Source organism: Anomaloglossus baeobatrachus, chromosome 3 (genome assembly GCF_048569485.1).
Source record: "Anomaloglossus baeobatrachus isolate aAnoBae1 chromosome 3, aAnoBae1.hap1, whole genome shotgun sequence".
In the NCBI taxonomy this organism is placed as follows: Eukaryota; Metazoa; Chordata; class Amphibia; order Anura; family Aromobatidae; genus Anomaloglossus; species Anomaloglossus baeobatrachus.
This window is the reverse complement of record NC_134355.1, coordinates 699,510,860-699,536,386: the sequence shown is the minus strand read 5'-3', so window position 1 is coordinate 699,536,386 and position 25,527 is coordinate 699,510,860. Positions and strand designations below refer to the sequence as shown.

At 47.6% G+C, this 25,527-nt stretch overlaps 1 protein-coding gene across 2 annotated transcripts in view; it reads right to left on the bottom strand.

Moving 5' to 3' along the window:
* Window positions 1-25,527, bottom strand: part of LOC142297101 (uncharacterized) — a 125,699-nt gene that overhangs the window by 81,417 nt on the left and 18,755 nt on the right. The window contains exon 7 of one of the 2 annotated variants that reach the window (XM_075341362.1): window positions 17,370-18,429. In XM_075341362.1, coding sequence (XP_075197477.1) covers window positions 17,370-18,429 — 1,060 coding nt within the window. Of the gene's footprint in view, window positions 1-16,757; window positions 18,430-25,527 lie in introns of those variants that run through there. The other variant, XM_075341361.1, reaches the window with a different exon arrangement.

Genomic DNA, 25,527 nt, shown 5'->3' with positions numbered 1-25,527 from the left:
ATCCTGTACTGTTGTACAGTAACTAACTGTTACGGTTGCTGTGGCTCTGGAGACTATGTCCGGATTTCTTGCCACTGCACATGTGCAAGCGCTGGAGACTAAGTCCTATCTTGGAGCCATTGCACATGTGCGGGTGACATCATCGCTGACATGTGGTCACATGTCTCTGACACCTTCTATGCCGATTGGTCGCTGGTCATGTGCTTGTGACGCTTTGCTCGGTGATAGGCCAGCGTGACGTCATTGCTGTCATTCTGGCAGCGGATTGGCTCTGGTGTCCTCCATCTTGGGCACAGAGTCTATATAAGATCCTGACGCACGCCGCCCAGCGCTCAGTCCTCTTGGTTCATGCATATGAGTAGACGCTCTGTGCACGTTCCTCTAGGCATCTCTCTGTCTATGCTAGGTGAGCGCTACCGGCAGAGTAGTGTTCTTATACCTTACAGCTTCGGCTGCAGTCCGTATCCTTACCTCTTAGGGGAGCGGACATAGGCAGGTGCCTGAGGCACATGGTCCGGCTGGGCCTTGTGATTCTACTCGTAGCTGGACGTTGCCGCTAGGGTAACGTTCCTTATACTGCGTCTGGCAGTTGTTCGTATCCTCGCACACTAGGGGAGCGAACAGAGGTAGGAGCTTTGAGCGGCTTACGCTGCTGTCCGTCTCTTTTGCACCACTAGAAGAGCAGACCTAGGCAGGTGCCATATCTAGTGGTTCGTGTCCTCGCACACTAGTGGAGCGAACGCAGGTAGGAGCTTTGTGCGGCATACGCTGCTGTCCGTCTCTTTTGCACCACTAAAAGAGCGGACCTAGGCATGTGCCATATCTAGTGGTTCGTGTCCTCGCACACTAGTGCAGCGAACGCAGGTAGGAGCTTTGTGCGGCTTACGCTGCTGTCCGTCTCTTTTGCACCACTAAAAGAGCGGACCTAGGCATGTGCCATATCTAGTGGTTCGTGTCCTCGCACACTAGTGCAGCGAACGCAGGTAGGAGCTTTGTGCGGCTTACGCTGCTGTCCGTCTCCTGGCACCACTAGAAGAGCGGACCTAGGTAGGTGCCATTTCACACTCACTGCTTTTGTCTCTGTGATCATTAACAGAGATCATTCTACACACCCTCCAAGTAAGGGAGGAATTGCTTTATTTTTCTAATTATATTCCTCTGTGGGTTTAACAGAGGTATTGCACTCTGCACTTGTGCTATTACTATTTACAGCGGCACACTTATATACCCCTTATCCTCTGCCATAGTCTGCAGCAGAGTCTTTGCACATTGGACCCTGACTGTCTGATATTCCTTTAGGTTTTTTATCAGACAGCCCCCCCGTAACACTAACATGATGAAGAAAGGTATGGACTCTTCAGACTGGTCTGAGAGTGCTTTATGTGCTTTTGACTGTCTGAAAAAATGCTTTGCGTCAGCACTGGTTCTTATAGAGCCTAATGTTTCACTTCCTTTTAGGGTTCGAATCCACTTGCGTTTTGCACGGACAAGTGCAATCCTGATAAAACATCGGATTGCTCTCACTCTAGTGTAAAACTATGGGGCAGTGTCCATCTGCGATCGACTTCTCATACCATAGCAGCATGCGGAATGAATCGCAGCATGCTGCGTTTGGTAGCGAGTCTTGGCTCACGCACCCACATACAAGTCTGCACTCAAACATCGCACTACACTCGCACGTCATCAGAGTGCAGTGCAATGTACAGAGACAGACAGCGGAGGAGATGGGGAGAAAGTCCCCCCCCTCTTCTCCACAGCTGTGATACGATAGCAAGATCGCATCACAGTTGCATTACTTTGGGCTGACAACCAGCATATTGGTTCAAATGCTCTTGTGGTGCCCCTGAGGCTCCAGTTGCCGCAGGGTACTGCACCTCACTTAAGGTGCAGTACTCATCCTGAATCCAGAGGAGGTCGCTACCGGTTCCACCACACACTAATTTATAAATATAGAGAAAAGAACAAAAACCGCTCACCACTGCAGAGACAAGCCTGAATATATCCTCCTGTTGATGTCCTTTAGTCCGGCACGGATTACAGCAGCAAGCTGAGAAGGTAATGGAACAGAACAATGGAAAAGATCCAGCTGGACTCCAAGGAGATGAATAAAAATGCTTCTTTATTTGTAACTTGGTTAAAAATAAATATCCATATTGCAAATGAAAACACCGGCTTGTGCACACTGATGAATGGCAGATGTATACCACAGTGGTATGAATGGCAGATGTACACACACAACCAGGTTGGCCTCCCCACTGGGGACCGGCTAGGGTTAGCTCTTAAGGCAGTCACCAAACATGTGGGGCTGCCACCCTCTAGCGACAAGGAACTTGGGGAGGAACAGCCATTAGGAGGAGTTAGGAGCAACACAACAGTTAGGGAGTTCTCCAGCAGGAGAGGAAAAGAGCAGTCAGGTTTTACCAGTGGCTCTGGTGGGACGAAGGAGTCAATACGGTCGCCGAGGGGAGAGCTTCATTGCTTCCACGGGACCAGCGCAGTGCAAAGTGCAAAATCCTAGGGTGGATTATACTTCAACTTGTCCTCCAAAATCTGCAGGCCAGGGGAATTGTACGTCCCTCCGGCCACCACAGTTCCCGGAGCACAGTGCTACATAGGGTCCGGGGTCGTGTTCTAAGGCAGGCCCCACAACGGACCCGCGGCACCTGCATACGGGATGGGAGAAAACACTTTTCAAGAACCAAGGGTCCCCAAGAAGCTTCAGGCCACAGGGATCCACCTCTAGAAGCGCAAGAAGGAAGGGCCCATTGTCCACTGCACCGTTTCTGACCTCCAATGGATCCAGGATCGACTTGAGCCCATCACGGCGGTGACTGGCATCTCCAGGGCAAACCAGGACTGTGAATAAAGAAACCTTGAACCCGCAGAGACTGTGTCCGCCTGTGCTTGCCGGCGTAATCGCCCTGTGCTTCAGCGCCAGCCATCACTACTCCCCTCATCATCCTCCCTGGCACCCGCTCCACCTGTGGGGAGCAGAAACATCTTAGCTGCTACAACCATCCGCCCTGGAGGACAGCAACAGCAGTGGCGGCTATTTCCTGGCCACGTACCGCAGGTGGCGTCACGAGACAAACCTCCACCATCATTCCCCCTCTTCTTTATTGTACACCTCTGGGCCACGAAACAGGGCAAAAGGGCCAACCATGACATCCCCAGACCCGACGACGAGTATTTAACCCCTTGCCCCATGGGTGCTACACTCTCGCATCACAAGCTATACGCAAGTGGAACCGTACCTTCACTGTGGATGTTGACGCTTCTGAGGTAGGGGTGGGGGCTGTATTGTCTCAGAGTCCGACACTTGGTAAACTTCATCCATGTGCCTTCTTTTCTAAAAAGTTATCACCGGCTGAATGAAATTATGGCATTGGGAATAGGGAATTACTCACTATCAAATTGGCACTTGAAGAATGGCGACACCTTTTGGAAGGGGTCGCACCCTGTTACTGTAATTATGGATCAAAAGAATCTACTGTATCTCGAGTCAGCTAAGCGACTTTCTCTCAGACAAACTCGGTGGTCATTGGTTTTTAACAGGTTTAATTTTCTCATTATCCATCGTCCTTACTGTACGAACAAACAGATGTGATGTGCTGGAATTTTCATCCTGCAGAAGGGAATAGTGGTGTCAGTACTCAGTACTCAGGTGGAGTCTGAGATCGCTGAGGGTCAGGATAAGGCACCGTCTAGGGTCCAAACTAACAAGTCTTTTGTGTCCCTGGACCTGCCTTAAAGTTTTGGGGGAGCATCATGACTCTGTCCTGGCTGGTCATGCTGGGAGAGAAAGGCACCCTGTATCTGCATCACTTTTGGTGGCCTAAAATCCAAAGGAATGTGGTCTCCTATATGTTTGCTTGTGCCACGTGTGCACGTTCCAAGACATCACACTCTCATCCGTCTGGGTGTCTGCTGCCATTGAATATAGCTAGCAAACCTTGGCTGGATATTTCCATGGATTTCCTTACAGATCTTCCTCTGTCTGCTGGTAATATGATTATTTTTGTTGTGGTTGACAGGTTTTCCAAAATGTCACATTTCATTGCCTTACCATCTCTGCAAATGCTAAAACCTTAGCTCAGGTATTCATACGTGAGCTTGTCAGACTCCATGGAGTCCTGTCTGACATCTCTAATAGGAGTTCTCAATTAATTGACAATTTTTGGAAAGCATTTTACTCTCGCCTCTCATCAGCATTCTATCCACAGTCTAATGGGCAAACAGAGCACATGAATCAGAACCTGGAGCAGCATTTGCCCTGTTTTGTCTCAGATAACCTGGAGGAGTGTGTCGTGTGTGAACGAAAGTCCTTTGGTGTCTGGCTATAGAAGGTCACAGTGTTTGGCTGTACAAACTGCTCCCTGACCTTATATCATTCCTGCTTGGCTTTCATCCATTTCCCTTTAGGACCCTGGGGCATTGTTCAGTCTGTGAGCTGCTATTCATCAGTACTTTCCTTGTCTATATATATCTTGACTTTCTATTACTTGGTGCTGGTGATACTTGATACTTTATCAAGTCTTGAGTGCAAGCAGGCGGTCTTCATGCATCAGGAGAATCTTGGTGGTTGTTGCAGCTTCTCTCTCTGAGACAACTAGAGATAAGTTGTTTGTAGTTTTCTCGTTTGTTATAACTGTGTGTCCATTAGTGCCTAGTGGGGTTGACAAGAGCTCATCCCATCCGCTCCCTACCAAAAGGCCCAGATCAAGAGCAGCCTAGTTTCAGGCATCCGGCTCGGCGCACAGGTGTGGAACCTATCCAGGGCAGTGAGGGAACCCAGGGCCCAGCGGTAGGCTTGGTCAGTGGTCACCATCTTCCTCTTTGCTACATACAGGGTTTCCCTTCCCTTTCCTTTCACCGTTCGCTTGGTAATTCTCCGTACCTAGCACGACAAAGTGCTTGTTGTTCCTCCCTTTAGCAAAGTTTGCTATTAATAATTATTGCCATGAGTCCTCTGGTGTTTCTCTTCTTTTTTGTTTATGGGCATTATCCTCAGTTCTATGTATTTCTCAAAAGTAAATCTTCTGGGGTACCTGAAGAAGATCAGTTGGGCTCAGCGTTATCATTTACATGGAAAAACGTTCATCAACATTTGCTTAGTATGACTTCAAGGTATTAGCATGTGGCTATGGACGTGTGCCAGGTCCAGACCTGTGTGTGGGTGATTTGGTTTGGTTATCCATTAAAAATATCAAGGTTAAGATACCTTCAATTTAGTTAGGACCTCGTTTTATAGGTCCATTCAGAATCTCTGCCATTATCAACCCCCTGGCCATACATCTGGACTTACCGGCAGTATATAAACTCCACAATTAAGACGTTTTTGGGTTTGGGTACCTCCTCCTCCTCCGGTTTTGGTTGACAGTTCTTTGAAATTTGAGGTATCGATAGTTATGGATTCCCAGGTTGCTCGTAGTTCTCTTCAGTACCTGGTGCACTGGCGGGATTATGGTGCCGGGGAGAGGACTTGGGTGCATGCTTCAGATATCCATGCAGAATGCCTAGTTAGGGCTTTTCATCGCCATCATCCGAAGAGACCTGGTCCTGAGGGTTGAAAGTCCCCTCGTAGAGGGAGGGGTGCAGTCACACAGTGTTCGGCTCTAAGCTTACCAGGTGTCATGGCGTCTTCTGACTCTGTTTACACTGCAGAATCTGACACGCCACCTGGTGCTCTTTCAGTTGCTCAGTTAGAGCCAGGCATCGACCAGTTCTGAGTTTACTGATATTCGGTCTCGCAGGAGTTAAGTCCTGCTGGATTGTGAATTGCTGCTTGGGTCACGGGTTTCTGGGGGCCTATCATGACCACCACTGCCCTTTAAAAGATGGTAGAACCTGCTTTTTAGTGCCGATAAAAGCTTATGCGATTCTGGTCATTGTGCATGGTGATCCAGCCTCTGGTGCACTGCTGTATACAAGTCTGGTGTCGTGTGGAAGTACTGTTGTCAATTATTATTTCCTCCTTTTTCTTTATTTACCTCCTGAGCACATTTCATGTATAACTGTGAGTGTTTTCTGTGATTTGAGCTTTGGTTTGTCCCTGTCTGTCTTTTGTGTGGGATTAACCATTCCAGTCCCGGCCCTCTTCTGAGCTGGGAGTGAGTGGGTATTAAACCAGGGTTATTCAATAGTCAGGGTTACACTGGCGGTCCGGACCTCGCCACCATTGGGCATACCTCTGGGATGAGGGACAGTTAGGGACATCCCTAGCCTAAGGGCCAGTTTAAGAGTTCTATTCCCAGTTCTAAGTCACCCATGGTGACAATTATTGCGCGGATTCAGCTATAGTCCATGGACACTTAGTGGAACGACCCTGTGATTAAGTCAGTTTTTCCATAATTTTCTGAGAGGGTAAAGGAGGTGTTGGTATTGTATAATCTACCTCCTTCTTTAGAGTGTGCAATGTCTCTGGTAATAAGTATTTCAGCAGAGGTCTCATCAAACTTTCTGTGAAGGGATTACGTACCAGCATTACCTCTGGAGGCCTCATCCGAGCCCATGCAGCTTGGAGAGACTATCCATGGGGGAAACCTCTACTTCTCCAAAAATAAGAGGGGTTTGTTTTCTTCTGTGGCAAAAGGGATCACTTTATCAGTGTCTGTCCATCTGTGCCCAAGGAAAATTGGCAGTCAGGTTGGTTGGGGAATTCCTACCTGGGTCTACGTATTTCTTCCACTATGGTGTCTCAATGTTTATTACTTTGAAGGGTTAAGTTTGGGGGCCTAGATGTCCCTATTACGATTTTTCTGGATAATGGTTCAGGGGCAAACATGATTAATGAACCGTTTGCTTATTCTTCTGGAGTGGATTTGAAGGAGTTATCAAATATGGTGCAGATTTTTGCCATTGATTCCTCACCTCTTACTCAAGAGCGTTTTGTTGAGTGTGCACAAGGGTTGGAACTTTGTATAGGGGTGCTTCATTTGGAGCTCATATCTTATGTTCTTAAGGGCCTTCCTGCACAAACTGTATTGGGGTTCCCCGTTTAGCATTATATAACCCCACTGTCGACTGGAAAATTCAAGAAATATTAAAGTGGAGCACGTATTGTAAAGGCCACTGTCTAGGAAACTGTATTTTGACAGTTATCTCTAGTCTTACTGGTCCTCTCTCAGATTTTAGTGATGTGGGAATGTCAGAAGGCCACATAGGCCTTATGAATGCACCATAATATTGATGCTGGGGGCAAAATTGCCTAAGTGCAGACTGTATAATTTGTCTGGCCCTAAGAGATCAGCTCTCAGAGTATATAAAGGGATAGTTTAGAAAAAGGGCATATTAGGCCGTCTTCATAGACGGTGGCTACTGGATTCTTTTGTTAAAATGAAGGATGGGGGCTCGCGGTCGTGGCTGGACTTTCAAGAGCTTAACCAAATTACGGTTCATGACCCGTATCGTCTGTGATTCATTCCTCACCTTTTCAATCAGATTGCTGATGCTAAATGGTTGTCTAAACTTGACCTAACCTTAGGGGTGCCTGTAATCTGGTCCAGGTCAAACAGGAGGATGAGTGGAAAACGACTTTTAATACGCTAGAGGACCATTTAGAAAATCTGCTGATACCATTCAGTCTCCCAAAGCACCTGCTTTGTTAATGGTGTTTTCTCATCTTCTAGGGAAATCTGTAATCATTTACCAAATGACATTCTTATATGTGCACAGAATTATGGATCTCATATGGAACATGTTAGACAGGTATTGCAAATTCTCACGCTCCCTGAAGAAGTTCTCACGAAACGTACGTTGGAAGCGTGGGTGTTTGACAGAGGTAAAAGCTTGCTACTCATAAGCCTGTTACCCTTATCTTTATTGCGCCTGCATTTACAATCTGCCTGCTCGCTCTAAGGGTACCTTCACACTTTAGCGATGCAGCAGCGATCCGACCAGCGATCTGACCTGGTCAGGATCGCTGCTGCATCGCTACATGGTCGCTGGTGAGCTGTCAAACAGGCAGATCTCACCAGCGACCAGTGAACAGCCCCCAGCCAGCAGCGACGTGCAAGCGACGCTGCGCTTGCACGGAGCTGCCGTCTGGAAGCTGCGGAGACTGGTAACTAAGGTAAACATCGGGTATGGTTACCCGATGTTTACATTAGTTACCAGCGCACAGCTGTGTGTGCAGGGAGCAGCGCACACTGAGCGCTGGCTCCTTGCTCTCCTACCATAGCTACAGTACACATCGGGTTAATTAACCCGATGTGTAATGCAGCTACATGTGCAGAGAGCAGGGAGCCGCGCACACTGCTTAGCGCTGGCTCCTTGCTCTCCTAGCTGCTGTACACATCGGGTTAATTAACCCGATGTGTACAGCAGCTACATGTGCAGAGAGCCGGAGCCGGCAGCACAGGCAGCGTGAGAGCTGCAGAGGCTGGTAACTAAGGTAAATATCGGGTAACCACCTTGGTTACCCGATGTTTATCTTGGATACAGCTTACCTCAGCTGTCAGACGCCGGCTCCTGCTCCCTGCTCGCTTCATTTGTCGCTCTCTTGCTGTCACACACAGCGATCTGTGTGTCACAGCAGGAGAGCGGCTTTGAAGAAAACGAACCAGGGCTGTGTGTAACGAGCAGCGATCTCGCAGCAGGGGCCAGATCGCTGCTCAGTGTCACACACAGCGAGATCGCTAATGAGGTCACTGCTGCGTCACAAAAAGCGTGACTCAGCAGCGATCTCGGCAGCGAGCTCGCTGTGTGTGAAGCACCCCTAATCGGCAGTTTCCTGCCTTATTTGCACTCGTGCATAATCTACTATTGATCTGCCCATATGGCTTATTTGCCTTCACTTGAACCTTATGTAGCCAGCATTTAAGCTTCTCTTGCTGGTCTACTGATGCTGGAGCCTGCATATTGCACTTTGTTCCTGGTTATTTGGGATAGAACGGCTGTTTATTTATCCAGATTATTGTATTGGCACTATGCAACTTTAAATATTTATTGATTCTGGATGTGTTCATTACTCTTTCTATCCTAAATATACATATATTTATATTTATACTTATATTCATGTGCATAATTTATATGTATATATGGTTATATTTCCTCTGTCCTCCCCTATAACTGTTGGCACCTTGTTTTTATGTGTTTTTTAAAAAAATATTTAATAAAATTGATATTTTGTGGCCCTATACTGTGTGGTTTTGTTGTTTATGCATTTATAGTTTTGGCCAATACTGATGTATGTTAAAAGGTATTCTGTGCTTATTCTAGGGAAATCTGTAATCATTTACCAAATGACATTCTTATATGTGCACAGGATTATGGGTCTCATATGGAACATGTTAGACAGGTATTGCAAATTCTCAGAAAGAATAAGTTGTACGCTAAGCTGGAAAAGTGTGTTTTCGCCGTTCAGGAACTTCTGTTTTTGGGTTTTATAATTTCCTCTTCTGATTTTAAGATGGATCCCACTAAATTACCGGCTTTACTGAAAGGAGACTGTCCTGAAAACCTTAAAGCTCTGCAATGATTTTTAGTTTTTGCGACTTATTACAGTAAGGTTACTAAGAATTTCTCTGCCAAAGCAAGACCACTTAGTGATATGACTAAGAAGGGTATGCAGTTCTCCAGATAATCTGAGGATGCTTTGCATGCATTTGACTGTCTCAAAAAATGCTTCACATTGGCACTTGTATTGATTCAGCCTGATGTATCTCAACCTTTTACGGTGGAGGTTGATGCGTCAGAAGTGGGGGTGGAAGTTGTATTGTCTAAGGGTCCATGTCTTGGTAAACTGCGTCCATGTGCCTTCTTTTCTAAGAAACTATCTTTCAGAAAAAGGTAGAGAGGGGTGTTCAATTGCCGCGCCAAATGATCACTTGTTCAGAAGATTAGATCAATGTCTCTTTATTTTCATACAGGTCTACGCGTTTCAGGAGCAACTGCCTCCTTCCTCAGGACCGTCAGGTACAAGAAAAACATCAAATTTGATGTTTTTCTTATACCTGATGGTCCTGAGGAAGGGGGCAGCTGCTCCTGAAACGCGTAGACCTGTATGAAAATAAAGAGACATTGATCTGATCTTCTGAACAAGTGATCATTTGGCGGAGCAATTGAACACCCCTCTCTACCTTTTTCTGTTATCTGCCGTTTGGGTGGCTGCAGCCGGTGATCGATTTGTACATGCGATTTTAGTGGTTGTGACTCTCACAACTACATTTGGTGAATACCATTACTCCCCCCTCCCTACCCCGCACATATTGGGGTAAGACCCTATTTGCGCTTTCTTTCCACAGCCTTTTTCTTCTAAGAAACTATCTTTGGCAGAGCGTAATTATGATGTTGTGATCAAATTAGCGTTTGAGGAATGGTGACACTTTCTGGAGGGAGCTAGCCATCCTGTTACAGTAATTGACCACCATAAAAACCTTCTCTACCTTGAGTCTGCTAAGCGTCTAATACCGAGACAACCTCGGTAGTCATTGTTTTTCAATAGGTTTAATTTTTTTCTTAATTATCGCCCGAGGCTGTATTCGGGAGTTTTCTGGGGGGGGGAGGAATCCTGTGAGGAACCGATTCCCATTCTTCAGAAGGGAGTGGTGGTGACAGTGCTCAGTACTGATGTAGAGTCTGAGAGGGTCAAGGTGATGCACCATCTGGGATTGTGGTGAACAAGATATTTGTTTCCGTTAATCTGCATCTTACGGTTCTGGGAGAGAGTCATGATTCTATTCTGGCTGGTTACCCTGGTGTTAAAAGCACTTTTGATCTCATACTGTGTTGCTTTTGCTGTCACGGGATCCGGAGGGATGTGGTATACTATGTGTCTGCCTGTGCCATCTATGCGTGCTCGAAGGCATGTCACTTGCATCATCTGGGTGGTTTGCAGCCTTTGTGTTCCTAGCCAACCTTCGATAGATATTTCTATGGCTTTTAGATTGGATTTACCCTCCTCTGCTAGTAATACGGACCTTTTGGTGGTGGATAGGATGACACATTTTATTGCCTTACCGTCTTTACCTAATGCAAAGACTTTAGCCCAGGTGTTTGTACAGGAGATTGTCAAACTCCATGGAGTTCCCTCTAAGGCTATGTGCCCACGCTGCGGAAAATTTGCGGAATTTGCCGCGATTTTTTTGCGGAAATTCCGCGGATTTTTCAAAAATCCACAGTACAGCAAGTACCCAGCAATTTCTATGGCATTTTGGAACTGCTGTGCCCATGCTGCGTTTTTTCCGCAGCGGAAATAATGCAGATTTCCCTGCAGAAAAATCTGCAGCATGTCAATTATTCCTGCGGATTTCTCCGCAGGGTCCCATACTTACCTGCATGGATAGCAGACACTGGAGTCACTTCCTCCAGTGCATAGGAGCGCGGTGGAGCCAGGAGCAGGAGGTGTGCGGGGCCTGCACGAGCACCGAAGATGGATTTTCCTGAGGAAGAAGAGGGGATCTCTTTGAAACGCATAGAATAAACAATCACCATTGCTTTGATTATTTGTATAGCAGCACGGAGTATACCACAATTATCCTGTTTTTTGTTTTAACTAGCTAGCTAGACAGAACACAACTAACTGAATTCAAGGAATTGATCAGGCACCTCCCCTAGTGGGAGAGTGCCTTAAGTACCCAGTGCTTCTCAGCGATAGGCTGAGAGGCACTTCCTGGGAGTGACGTTCTGGCCCTTTAATTAAAGGCCAGTGGTGCCTGCATGCCCTAGCTGCAGTCCCAGAGGGCCTGTGACAGATGCACAGACTCCGGGACGAGGAAGCAGGAAAAAGCCAGGTGGGGGACCGCAAGCGTGGAGAGACCCGGCCGCAGCAGTGAGAGCGTGTCCCTGCGGGAGGGAGTCTGAGGGATGCAGGGATGTCATTTCAAATATGAATTTAATTCCATTATTACTATTCAAAATTGTGACTATGAATATGGTAGATATCATTACATGCCAATCATCTGCAAGTCAGATATTTCTACACATGTTCTCTTATTCAGTGTAGCAGTCTGAGGTGACAACATTAATTACATAGAGAAAGGGCTCTTCAAGGAAGCTAGGACCCCCTGGCATAGACAAATAATTAAAACTGGTGAGAAGAGAGCAGGGCTGAATTTGGTGCACATAAGGGCGAAGACTTTAGCAGAAACAGACTGTCCATTTCAAAACAGGGTCTTAGCCGCCCAGGCACCAGCATACAGTTATAAATATTGGAGTTTTCATAGATCCTACAGTTATGGGAAAAATATCTGCAGCATCAGGACAGGATGACAAACGTATTACATATTTTTTCATACCTGTAACACGTGCCCATCAGCCTCAAATTAATATCTGCCAACTAGATGATACTAGCCACGTCATGTTTCCCATCTATGAACAGATAAACTTCATGAAGGGAAAGATAATGGTAATATTTCCTGCCAGGGACAGAGATATCTTGGAAGTTGAGGTTTCATAATTCTCTGGTACTTGAAACCACATCCCATGTCTAGCTCTGTCCTAGGTCATCAGGGGGAGGTATGTGGGTGTGACGTGGGTTAATAAAAACAAAAGCAGACAGTTTAAGTGTGTTCTTCTGAGGAGAGGTCATGCCGTGTACTGTGCTGGAAGCAGCCAGAACCCCCTCTGCCTCCCCAGCATCTCCCATGTGGCTGCCAGCAACTAAGGCCTAGCAACAAGGAACTGGTAACTGACTTGCGTATATCTGCATATACCTTTTTTTACTACTACTTTTATTTGTATACATGACTGTAATACCTGTAAATTCATTGTGTATATATTATATCTAGTGTGCCTTTAAGGCGATCAAATATGTAATTTAATCCTGTATTGTTCTTTTATCTCAATCCACAAATTCCCACGTCCATGTTGTTCTTGGTTTAATATTACATGCTACCTGGGCTGGTTTCTAGCCCGATATAATCCTGCTAGTGGATCAGGCTTACATCTTGTGAGGTAAATCCAGAGATGACCATAAAATATGATCCAGTCACTCCTGACAGGACATCCCCCCCTCCCTTCTTCACACATCACCCGAATCCTTTGATGACCAAGAGTCAAGAGAAAAGTGTCACATCTATTTCACACAGCAGAGGCAATCTCCTCTGATATGGAGATTAAGTGAGCTGTGAGCAATAGACACAGGATGACCCCCTGCTGTGACCCTGCCACAGGAGTTCCTATCTCATTACAAGGCTGTTGAAGCCACCAGACAGAACGACTCCAGTAAAATATAGTTAATATCTCGTGAGCCATAGTTTCTATAAATATGGCAAGCATAAAAATGGTGTCTCCGCATGCGGACGATGCTGGCCCACCTTTTTTTTATGGGAGTGGGACCTTGGGAAATACCCCAGGCGTGATATCGGCCAGTGGGGAACTAGCAGACAAGCCATGAGTCCTCTCGTTTTGCAGCTAAATTCATAACGGTCACAATGAGAGCATTGGCGTCCGCCTATGACGTTCCCAGGCAAAGTTATGATTAATATTCCCTTTGGAATATTATTCTGACTCAAGGCAGGGGGAGTGGCTGTGCTTCCCTGTGAGGTCACAAAGGTAGGAAGGGACAGGGATCTGACCAGGTTGATATCCCCAGTTCGGCCATTTTCCAGTGTTCTTTGCTCGGGGGTCTGGTCGGGGAAAGACCTGTGAGGGAGTTCCGGAAACCTGGTCTAACAGCGCCCACCTGTGGCCAGACGCACAAGGTAACTGCTTGAATTGTATGCTTGTTTGTACTCCATATCTTACTTGTCACTGTACTCTGACCTATGTATATTCTGTAGATTCCCTATTGTATATATTGTAGTTTCTAGTGTGGCTTAGGCCGATTAAATTATATAATTAATCTTGGGCTGTTCTGTTATCTCGATCATGTACCCCACGCCTGTGTGTTCGGCTAATAGTTACTGTAAGTCGGTTGGTGGCAGCGAATTTGTGTCAAGGATCATTGTGGGGCAGCCGGGGAGATTGGAGGTTTTTGTATATTCCGTCTGTTGAAGTCGGAGAAATATACACCTTACTCTCACCGGGAGCCCTTCAATCATCGGCACAGGAGAATAGCGGCCTCCTTGCTTATTTTCGGGCAATTCCATAATTGGCCTGACTATAAGAGGGGCGCTAGAGAGCGCGTCACGTGCTCTCTGTCGGGAGGTATAAAGGAGGGGTGACTCCCGCTTGTTACCCCCCAATCGTGACATGTTGGTAGAAGCGGTGGGATTTCTGAGTGACTCCCCCGGCTGTTCATGACATATTGGTGGCAGCGGTGGGATTTCTGAGTGACTCCCCTGGCTGTTCATGACATACATCTGAACTAGGAACTGGTGGCAGTACTACCAGGCTGGCAGAGCTCTGTTTCACTATGGCTACTGAAGTGGGTCTGTCAAGGTTGTGAGCAAGTGTGGTGTCACAATGGAAATTGCGTGGCTCACTTTTTCTCCCTCCTCATGCCTGTGTGGACAGGAGGTGTCAGCGTAAATCTGTGCCAAGCTGACCTTACGTACTTCTTATGCGTTGGCGGAAGTGACGAATCTGTATCGCGTGGCTCTGACGAATTAGAGACATCAGGGTGGGGCTGTGAGATGCGTTTTCATTACAGTGAAAAATTCATTAAACAATGTTTTATGTCCTACACAATTTGGATATTATAAAACTTTTACCAAAACAAAATGGAACTGGAGCAAAATATATAATTTGAAAGTGGTGAACATCCTCTTGCCACCTTAACAATACAGCGTGCGGATAGAGCCTGTGGAAGTAATTTTTGCTTGATGCTAAAAATTAAAAGGCAATTCCACATCACAAAATGATAGAAGTGTCTGTAAAATACAAATTTATAACAGTCTTCGACACATTTAACACAAGACTTAATCGGTTGCAAGGATTTACATCAAGGTACAACATCAAAGGCATCTTGTCCAGAAATAGCAAAGGTATTGGTATCTAATCTTCCATCAAGTTAAGGTCAATAAACCATTCACACTGCGCATCTAAACTAATTAAAGATTTACTCTACAAGCTCAATGTGTTTCAGCTTTTTTTTAATGTCCATTTATTGCACCATGTCTCTGCTCTTTTGTGTGTATGTGTTTCTTCATCTATTTTGTTATACAAATTGCTGATTAAATCTTTGGCTTTGTGATTTTTGTTTCTATGGTAAGAAATGTTACATCACATGAAAGCCTTATTTGTCTAATATATGTTGTCAAAATTTTGTGCTTGTTGCTTATGGCAAGTGTTCTACACACGCGGGAAAACAAAATGGAGGAGTCTAATGCGATATTCACAGCAACTGAGAGCAGAGGAGTGATCAAATTCTTGTTTTTACAAGGAAAGTCCGCGGCGGTTATTCATGGTGACATGTCGCAGACATTAGGGGATCAATGCCCTTCATATTCCACAGTTAAGAACTAGGTTGCGAAATGTAAAGCGGGCCACTTCAGCCCCAATGATGAGGAACGTCGAGAGTGGTTGTTGTTCCGGAGATCGTCGATGCTGTGCACAACCTCATACTGGAGAATCCATGAATTTCAGCTAAAGCAATAGCAGACATCATGAGGATTTCCCGTGAACGTGTTTGTGTCATTATCCATGAACAATTGGACTTGAGGAAGCGATCTGCAAAGTGGGTTCCCAAATGTCTGACAACAGATCAGAGAAGCAGCGAGTGAAAACGTCCCGGTCCATTTGTCAGCGTTTCCAGACTGATAAGATCTTCCTGGATCGACTGGTCACTATAAATGAGACCTGGATTTATTTGTATGACCCTGAAAACAAGAAGCAGTCAAAAGAGTGGAGGCACAGTAGTTCTCCTCGTCCAAAGTTCAGGGTGCAAAAATCAGCCACTAAGGTGATGGCGTCTGTGTTCTAGGATAAGGAGGGCGTGCTGCTAATGGACTACCTTCAAAAAGGTGCCACCATCAATACAAGGTACTGTATTACATAAAACCTTTGGACCAATTGAAAGCAGCTCTGAAAGCCAAAAGGCACGGCAAGCTGTCCAAAGGAATCGTGTTCCTACAAGACAATGCCTCCGCTCACACTGCACAAGCGACCACGGCAAAACTGGCACAACCGGGCTTCCAGCTGGGGACCACCCACCTTATTCACCAGATCTAGCTCCCTCCGATTACCATCTGTTTCCAAACCTGAAGAAACACCTCAAGGTACCAAATTCACACCATTTCTGCTGCTATGGCTGCCAGGTTCGAGGCACAACCAAAATCCTTCTTTTTGCTAGGCTTGCAGAACTTGGAATACTGATGTAAGAAGTGTGTTGACATCAGTTGAGAGTATGTAGAATAAATGTAAAGTTTCATCATCCTATCTCGTTTCTATCTGGGTAAGGGTACCGTCACACCTTAGCGACGCAGCAGCGATCCCACCAGCGATCTGACCTGGTCAGGATCGCTGCTGCGTCGCTACATGGTCGCTGGTGAGCTGTCAAACAGGCAGATCTCACCAGCGACCAGTGACCAGACCCCAGCCAGCAGCGACGTGGAAGCGATGCTGCGCTTGCAGGGAGCCGGCCTCTGGAAGCTGCAGACACTGGTAACCATCGGGTATGGTTACCCGATATTTACCTTGGTTACCAGCGCACACCGCTTAGCGCTGGGTCCCTGCACTCGTAGCCACAGTACACATCGGGTTAATAAGCAAACCTTTGCTTATTTACCCAATGTGTAATCCGGCTACATGTGCAGGGAGCTGGCGCTGACAGCGTGAAAGCGGCGATGCTAGTAACTAAGGTAAATATCGGGTAACCACCTTGGTTACCCGATGTTTACCTTGGTTACAGCTTACCGCAGGCTGACAGACGCCGGCTCCTGCTCCCTGCACATTCAGGATTGTTGCTCTCTCGCTGTCACACACAGCGATGTGTGCTTATCATCGGGAGATCAACAGTAAAAAAAATTAACCAGGGCTGTGTGTAACGAGCAGCGATCTCACAGCAGGGGCCAGATCGCTGCTCAGTGTCACACACAGCGAGATTGCTAATGAGGTCACTGCTGCATCACAAAAACCGTGACTCAGCAGCGATCTCAGTAGCAATCTCACTGTATGAAGTACCCCTAAAGCCAAAGACTTATCAGCAACCCCTTCTACAAGATTATTTTCTCTCACTTGGAGCATTTAAATTACTTGCTGGCCTATTATGTGGGAAGATGGAAACGAGGATTGCCAGGGATGCAAAGGGTCTTAGAAAATAAGGCTCATCTTCAAATCAGGGCTTTACTCTGTAGTTAGTAAAGGCGCTTTCCTTCACTATATTCACAATACTTGCCTGTCATAGATCCTAGTCACAGTAGGTTTTAAATTAATATTGTCTTATATATGGTTTTACAGCAGTTCTCACAGTCAAAACAAACATAGTTTAGTCTTTTCTTACATGTGAATGCTTGAAATTTTACTTCTTTTTAAAACATGTATACAGCTTCTCTCCTGTATGAATCCTCTCATGTTTAACAAGATGCGATCTGTGTGTAAAACATTTCCCACATGCTGAGCATGAATATGGCCTTTCTCCTGTGTGAATACGCTCATGTATAATAAGGTTCGATTTTTGTGCAAAACATTTCCCACATTCGGAACAGGAATACGGTTTCTCTCCTGTGTGACTTCTCTCATGTTTAATAAGTACTGATTTATGTGTAAAACATTTCCCACACAAAGAACATGAAAATGGCTTCTCCCCTGTGTGGATTCTCTCATGTTTAACAAGATTTGATTTTTCCATAAAACATTTTCCGCATTCTGAACATGAATACGGCTTTTCACCTGTATGGTTCTTTTCATGTGTAACGAGACTTGATTTATTTGCAAAGCATTTTCCACATTGTGAACATGAATATGGCTTTTCCCCTGTGTGACTCCTCTGATGTGTAATAAGATGTGATCTACAGGTAAAACATTTCCCACATTCTGAACATGAATACGGCCTCTCTCCAGTGTGAATTCTTTCATGTGTAATAAGACTAGTTTTATCTCTAAAGCATTTTCCACATCGTGAGCATGAATACGGCTTCTCTCCTGTATGAATTCTCTCATGTGGAACAAGACTTGATTTATCAGAAAAAGATTTTCCACAGAGTGAACAGGAGTACGGCTTCTCTCCTGTGTGAATTCTCTCATGTGTAACAAGATGTGACTTGCATGCAAATCGTTTCCCACATTCTGCACATGAATACAGCCGCTCTTCTGTGTGACTCTTTCTGTGTGTAAAAAGATCTGAAATTTTTGTAAAATATTTTTCACATTTTCCACATTGAAACCTGTCAATCTCTTTTTGACTTGTGCTTCTGTTAATCTGCAAATGATCAGGAAAAGATTCATTTTGATTAGTCAAAATATTTGAAAGATCTGAACTGTGAAGTCCTGAATGTACATTAAGGGTAAGGAGCCTTTTTCCTGAAGAGTGCTCCATGATAGCTTCACCTTCCTCTTTATTATTTAGCGATAACACGATGTTTCCCTCAGAGTTCTTAACAGGATTATCTGTTTGAATTAAAAAAGGATTTAATGAACTTTTGCAAACTACATATTAAACAAATGTATAACATTCCTATTACGCTGGAAACACACATGCCATTGTTGATGCAGTTTATTAAGCCAAATCCAGAAGTATATCTAGTGGAAAGGAGACGTCCTTTATACACGGCATAGACAAAAGTATTGGACACTTTACACCTGCAAAAATATTTCTAACCTCCCATCCTTCCCCCCAGAGCCATTACAATAGCGATAAAGCAAACAAACAGCTTTCCTTTAAGCCCGTGCTACCGAAGTCTATTTTCATCTTCCCGATCGGACCAAATTTTTCACATCTGACAGGTGTAACGCTACCAATACCTCTACTACTATATATCAGTGATGTTGGGAATATTGTCTCATGACACATTGTCCTAAATTTACTACTGCTGTGAAGTACAATGTGATTTACATTTAGTAATGAAAATATCTAAAATTTAATTTACATTTATGACAATTTCTAAAATTTGTAATTTTCAAAAACTTTTAATTTTTATGCTTAAAAACCCAATAGTCATACCACACAACATAGTTAATAAATAACGTTTACCACTTGTCTACTTTTACCTATCCATATTCTATAAATACCGTATTTTTCGCTTTATAAAGACACACCGGATTATAAGACACACCCCAAATTTAGAGATAAAAAAAAAAAAGGTAAAAAAAAATAAAAATGGAGTCCATCTAATACGCCGGTGTTGTCTTACCGGAGGGGGGCAGCAGTAGGCAGAGGTTGTGCTGGTAGGTGGGGCGGGTCAGTGGCGGCAGATCAGTAGTGGCAGCATTAGCGGCGGCGGGTGAGTAGTGCAGCAGGCCGGTGCGGTGAAGGCCCCAGTGTCCACGATCCTGGTTTAAAAGATGGCGCCTGGAGCGGCACATGCACAGATGGAGCTGTCATCCAAGAGCTCCATCTGCGCACGCGCTGACTCCCGGTGCCATCATTTGAAACTGGGACTACGGGCACACTGGGAAACCTGCCGCACAGCCACCCGCACGTACGTACAGAGTGGCAGCCAGCAGGCCGCTCGCCCACCAGCACGCAGCCGCAGGCACCCGGCTGCCGCCCGCACGCAGCCGCAGGCACCCGGCCGCCTGAACGCACCCGATCGACCCACAGACAGGCCCCCCCACGTAAATCTATATTCGGATTTTAAGACTCACCCATCATTTTCCTGCCAAATTTTTGGGAGGAAAAGTGCGCCTTATAATCCGAAAAATACGGTAACTTTTCTGTTTGGTTACAAGTTTAGCAGTAATTTTTAATTTACAAAACCTATATTTTTAGGGACCATTTCACTTCTAAAGTGGCTTTGAGGGGCATATATCTCAGAAAACCCACAACTAAGACCCCATTTGAAAATATGCCCCCCCCATTAAGATATTCAGATCTGTAATCAGAATGTTTTAGACTTTGTTTTAAAGGAATTGTTGCAAACTGGAGCAAAAAAAAAAAAGTATTTTTTTTTTTTTACTAAAATGTTCACAAGGGGCAAAATGAACACCACAATTTGCTGTGCAATTTCTCTTAGGTACAAACAGTACCTCAATATTTTTAGATACTACTATTTTGCACGAGGCAGCAAAACATCTCTGGCCTCCACACTATTTGACTGTAGGTGCTGTGTTCTTTTTTTTGTAGCCCTCATTCAGTTTTCGGTAATCAGTAGAATGAGGTGTTTTACCAAAAAGCTCTATCTTAGTCTCATCTCTCCACAAAACGCGTTCCGAGAAAGATTTTGGTTACTCATGTACATTTTGGCTTTGTTCTGTCTCTGTATCAGCAGTGGGGTCCTCCGGAGTCTCCTCCATAGTGTTTCATTTAAATGTGGACGGATAGTTCTCGCTGACACGGATGCCCCCTGAGCCTGCAGGACAGCTTGAATTTCTTTGGAACTTGATGGGGTGGCTTATCCACTGTTACACCTCGTGGCTCTCCTGTGGCAAGGAACGAGACAGTCTCCTTGCCTGCCACGAGCGCTCCTGCTCCGCAGCGCCGAAGGTCTGCCAGACTGCGCAGAGTGCAGGAGAAACCTCCTCAGAGAGGCAGCACAAGGGTGACACCTAGTGGTACTCCTGTTGCAAGAAATGAGGCGGTCTCCCATTCCTTGCCTGCCACAGCTCCTCCTGCTCAGCAGCCTCGAAGGTCTGTGAGGTTGTGCAATGTGCAGAGATTTGCTGCTCAGGGAAGCAGTGAGACTCCCGTTATCTCTACACATTGTGAGACCGAGGATCCCGCCTCTATTTCCCAGAGGCAGGAGGGTGAGCATGTGCTATGCTTGGTGGATCCTGATTCGCCCACTGACGTCACACGGCTTGATGACAAGGCTGGTGACGTGGTGAATCCTGACTGGCCAGGCTGGGATGTCGTGGATCCTGATTGGGTCAAGTCCGTCATCTCCGCCTCGCGCCCGCCCTTGGCTGGAGCTACACCTCCTTAAAAGCTCCTCCTGCCATCATGGTGGCGCGCGACCGTCCTTCTATGTTTGGATGTCTGGCAGCGTGCTGCCACGCCACTGCTCAGGCATTATCTTCTTCTGTGGGCTTGGCCCTTGCTGCTTAGGCAGCACCTGGTTTGCAGGCAGTGTCCCTGCCTTGCTGCTCCGGCAGTAGCTCCTTCTACAGGCCGTGTTCCTGTCCCAGGTGAGCTCCTCGAGTCTCCACTGGACTCACCTGGTTATTGAAAGCACACGTGCGTGGGCACCTCTGTGCTACCCTCGTGCCATATTCTCGTGACTTCCACTGGCACACGTGCGTGGGCACCTCTGTGCTTCCCCGTGCAACAGGTACACCGAGCCGTGTGATCCCTGCCATACAACCCACACGGGTTAGGGCAGACCGGTGTACATAGATCGTCTGTGACATTCCAGACGATCGCTAGCAGCAACCCGCTCACTCTTCACCCACCATAGCAGCGGTCCCTTACACCGCACAGTGGACCTTGACCGGCGGAAGCTGTCCATTCCCCATCTTGGCACGCTTCCCCGGGTCCCCCTCGTAACATTACGGTCGCGCCAAAGGTCTGGCTATGGCTGAAGAGCAGCAGCAGTTGCTGCGTTATGTGCAGCAGTTGGAATCATGTTTGGCAGCAGTGGAGCAGTCTTCCTCCGACAAGACTGCTCTGACGACAGTCGCCACCCAGGCGGCTACCCAGGCTGTGCTATTGGGCGGAAGGTCTCCTCGCCTTGCGCTTCCAGAGCGCTTTAGCGGGGACAGCTCCGAGTGCCGTGGGTTTATAAACCAAGTTACCACCTACTTAGAGCTGTCCGCGACTCTTTACGCTACCGAGAAGGCGAGGGTAGCCTTCGTCCAGTCCCTGCTCACAGGGAGAGCGCTGAAGTGGTCCACGCCGTTGTGGGAGCGCGGAGATCGGGTGGTGAATAACTTAGCATCTTATCTTGGGGCCATGAGAATGGTGTTCCTCGGGCCTCAAGTCACCCACGACTCCGCGCTGCGCCTCCTACGACTTCGGCAAGGGTCTGCTTCAGTCGGGGACTTTGCCGTACACTTTAGGACACTTGCCGCAGAGCTGGACTGGCCCGATAAGGTCCTTGTCCCTGTGTTCTGGGAGGGCCTGGCAGGGTTCGTCAAAGACGCACTGGCCACGCGTGAGGTGCCTGCTACTTTAGAGTCCTTGATTGTGGTTGCCTCTCGCATAGACATCCGCCAGGCGGAGCGGAGGCTCGAGGTCTCTTCAGCACCCACGTCCTCACGGCCTAAAAAGCGTCTGGCTACCGTATTCCACCAGACAGGTCTCCCAGCCAGCTCTGTAGGCGACTCCGTGGAGTCAATGGAGGTGTCCAAAGCGGTCTCCTCTACCCCAGGTTCTCGGTCTGGTGTCATCTGCTTTTCCTGTGGGCAGAGGGGACACATAGCTACCCGATGTCCCAAACCGTCGGGAAAAGACAGCGTCTAGTTTCCATCAGAGGGGGGTTACTAGACGCTGCTTCTCCCTCTAGGTTGACTATCAGCACCCAGTTGCAGTTTGGCACTACTCTCTTCTCTGCTCTGGCCTGCCTGGACTCAGGCGCTGATGGCAATTTCATTTCGACCTCCCTGGCAACCCGATACTCAGTTCCCCTGGTTCTCTTACCCAAGCCACTCAGGGTTCGGGTAGTCAACGGGTCCCTACTAGTCGATCCCATCACCCAGATCACCATCCCTCTCAGGATGGAAATACCACCGGGACACCATGAGCAGGTGTCCTTCCTGGTGCTTCCAGGGGGGACGGATGAGATCCTACTGGGCCTCCCCTGGTTGAGACAGCATGCTCTTATACTCAACTGGGCAACAGGGGAGATCTCATCATGGGCAGGATCCTGTAGGGAGCACCTCGTGACTACCGAACCACCCGCTACCATTAGGTCGGTTGGGTCCTCAGGGAATACAGGGGAGCCAGGTTTACCGACACCTTATGAGGCCTACAGGGACGTCTTCTCCAAGAGGGCCGCAGATACCCTTCCTCCCCACCGGCCATACGATTGCCGAATAGACCTGAAGCCAGGCTCCGAGCCCCCTAGGGGCAGAGTGTATCCCCTCTCTGCTCCAGAGACGGAGGCTATGTCCAAATATATTCAGGACAGCCTGGCAAAAGGGTTCATTCGCAAGTCTATTTCACCGGCCGGTGCGGGGTTCTTCTTCGTGCAAAAGAAGGAAGGGGATCTACGCCCCTGTATCGATTACAGGGGATTAAATGCAATCACGATCAAAAACAAATACCCTTTGCCCCTCATTACGGAGTTATTTGATCGATTCCGTGGGGCAAAGATCTTCACGAAGCTGGATCTACGCGGGGCGTATAATCTAGTGCGAGTCCGAGAGGGCGATGAGTGGAAGACCGCCTTCAACACCAGGGACGGTCACTACGAGTATCTCGTAATGCCCTTCGGACTCTGCAATGCCCCCGCCGTATTTCAAGACTTTGTGAATGATGTTTTCCGGGATTTGTATCTTTCCGTGGTTGCATACCTGGATGATATCCTTATCTTCTCCCCCGATCTTGCCACCCATCGGAGGGATGTCATCCGAGTACTTAAGAGGCTCCGCACTCATTCGTTATATGCTAAGCTAGAAAAGTGCGTTTTTGAACGTGAATCCTTGCCGTTCCTGGGGTATATCGTGTCCAGTCAGGGGTTAGCAATGGATCCGGGGAAGTTGGAGACAGTGATGAAATGGCCTGAGCCCCGCTCGCTGAAAGCGATCCAGCGATTCTTGGGGTTTATCAATTATTATCGCCAGTTCATTCCCAACTTCTCGACGGTGGCAGCACCCATCATTGCCCTTACCCGCAAGGGCGCTAATCCCAAAGCATGGACACGGGAAACGGTAGAGGCATTTCACACTCTCAAAACTTACTTCTCCAGAGCTCCCATCCTTCATCGTCCAGACATCTCCAAACCCTTTCTACTAGAGGTAGACGCCTCTTCGGTCGGTGCTGGTGCAGTCCTGTACCAGAAAGACGAACGAGGAAGGAAGCATCCTTGTTTCTTTTTCTCCAAGACCTTTTCTCCGGCCGAGAGGAACTACTCCATAGGGGATAGGGAGTTACTGGCGATGAAACTAGCATTCCAGGAATGGCGGCATCTCCTGGAGGGTGCGAAGCATCCATTTGAAGTATTTTCCGACCATAAAAATCTCACATACCTCCAGACAGCACAACGCCTGAACCCAAGGCAGGCCCGTTGGTCCTTGTTCTTCTCCCGGTTCCGCTTTATTATCCGCCACCTGGCCGGTGAAAAGAACGTACGGGCCGATGCCTTGTCACGTTGTATGGTTGTGTTGGAGGAGGACGAGGAGGAGCCTCGTCTTATACTACCCCCGGACAGCTTGAGGATGGTCACTCCCACTTCTTTGGACCAGGTGCCACCTGGCAAGACCCTCGTTCCCCCTGAACTACGGAATGAGGTGCTATCGTGGGCCCATGCCTCCAAGGTCGGGGGTCACTTTGGGGTCAAAAGGACCAGAGACCTGGTGACCAGGCATTATTGGTGGCCGAGACTACCCCAGGACATACAGGAGTATGTGGGAGCCTGTATGTCGTGTGCACGGAATAAGCCGTCCCGGCAGAGACCGGCAGGTCTTCTTCACCCACTGCCAGTGCCGGATCGTCCCTGGGAAGTGGTGGGAATGGACTTCCTGGGAGATCTGCCCAAGTCAGCAGGTCACAAGGTCGTATGGGTCATCACGGATCACTTCTCTAAAATGGTCCACTTGGTGCCTCTCCCACGACTCCCGACGTCACGTGCTCTCGCCACCTTATTCATTAGGCATGTATTTAGGCTGCATGGCATGCCTGACAAGGTGGTGAGCGACCGGGGTCCCCAGTTCGCGTCTCGCTTCTGGAGAGAGCTCTGTAAGCTCCTGCAGATAGAGCTGAACATCTCCTCCGCATACCATCCCGAAACCAATGGACTGGTAGAGCGGACCAATCAGACCTTGGTAACTTACCTCCGCCATTTTATCTCCGCGCACCACGACAACTGGGCTAACCTCCTTCCTTGGGCCGAATTTGCCATTAATAATTCGGTCCATGAATCCTCTGGTCAGACTCCGTTCCTGCTCAATAACGGACAACATCCCAGAATCCCGGTTCCGATGCCCATTACGTCACCCGATCCTAGAGTGGAGGATTGGGCGACCAAGGCCCGGGAGATCTGGGATGACACCCAAGAGGCCCTTAAGAGGGCTAAAGACCGGATGGTGACAACGGCTGATGAGCGCCGCCGCCCTGCACCATCCTTCGCCCCTGGTGACCTAGTGTGGCTGTCCTCTAAGAATGTTAACCTACGGGTACAGGCAGCCAAGTTCGCCCCTAGGTACCTGGGTCCGTTTAAAGTGCTAGAGCAGGTGAACCCGGTGGCATACCGACTCCAGCTCCCTCCACGCTGGGCTATAGCCAACACCTTTCACGTGTCCCTCCTGAAACCCGTACGACTTAAGTTCTCGGGGTCCCTGACGCCTCAAACTGACTCCCCGCCCGACGACTCTGAGGTGGCGAAGCTTGTGGAGACAAAAGTTATACGGGGCAGGAGGTACTACCTCGTGGAGTGGGTCGGCTGTGGTCCG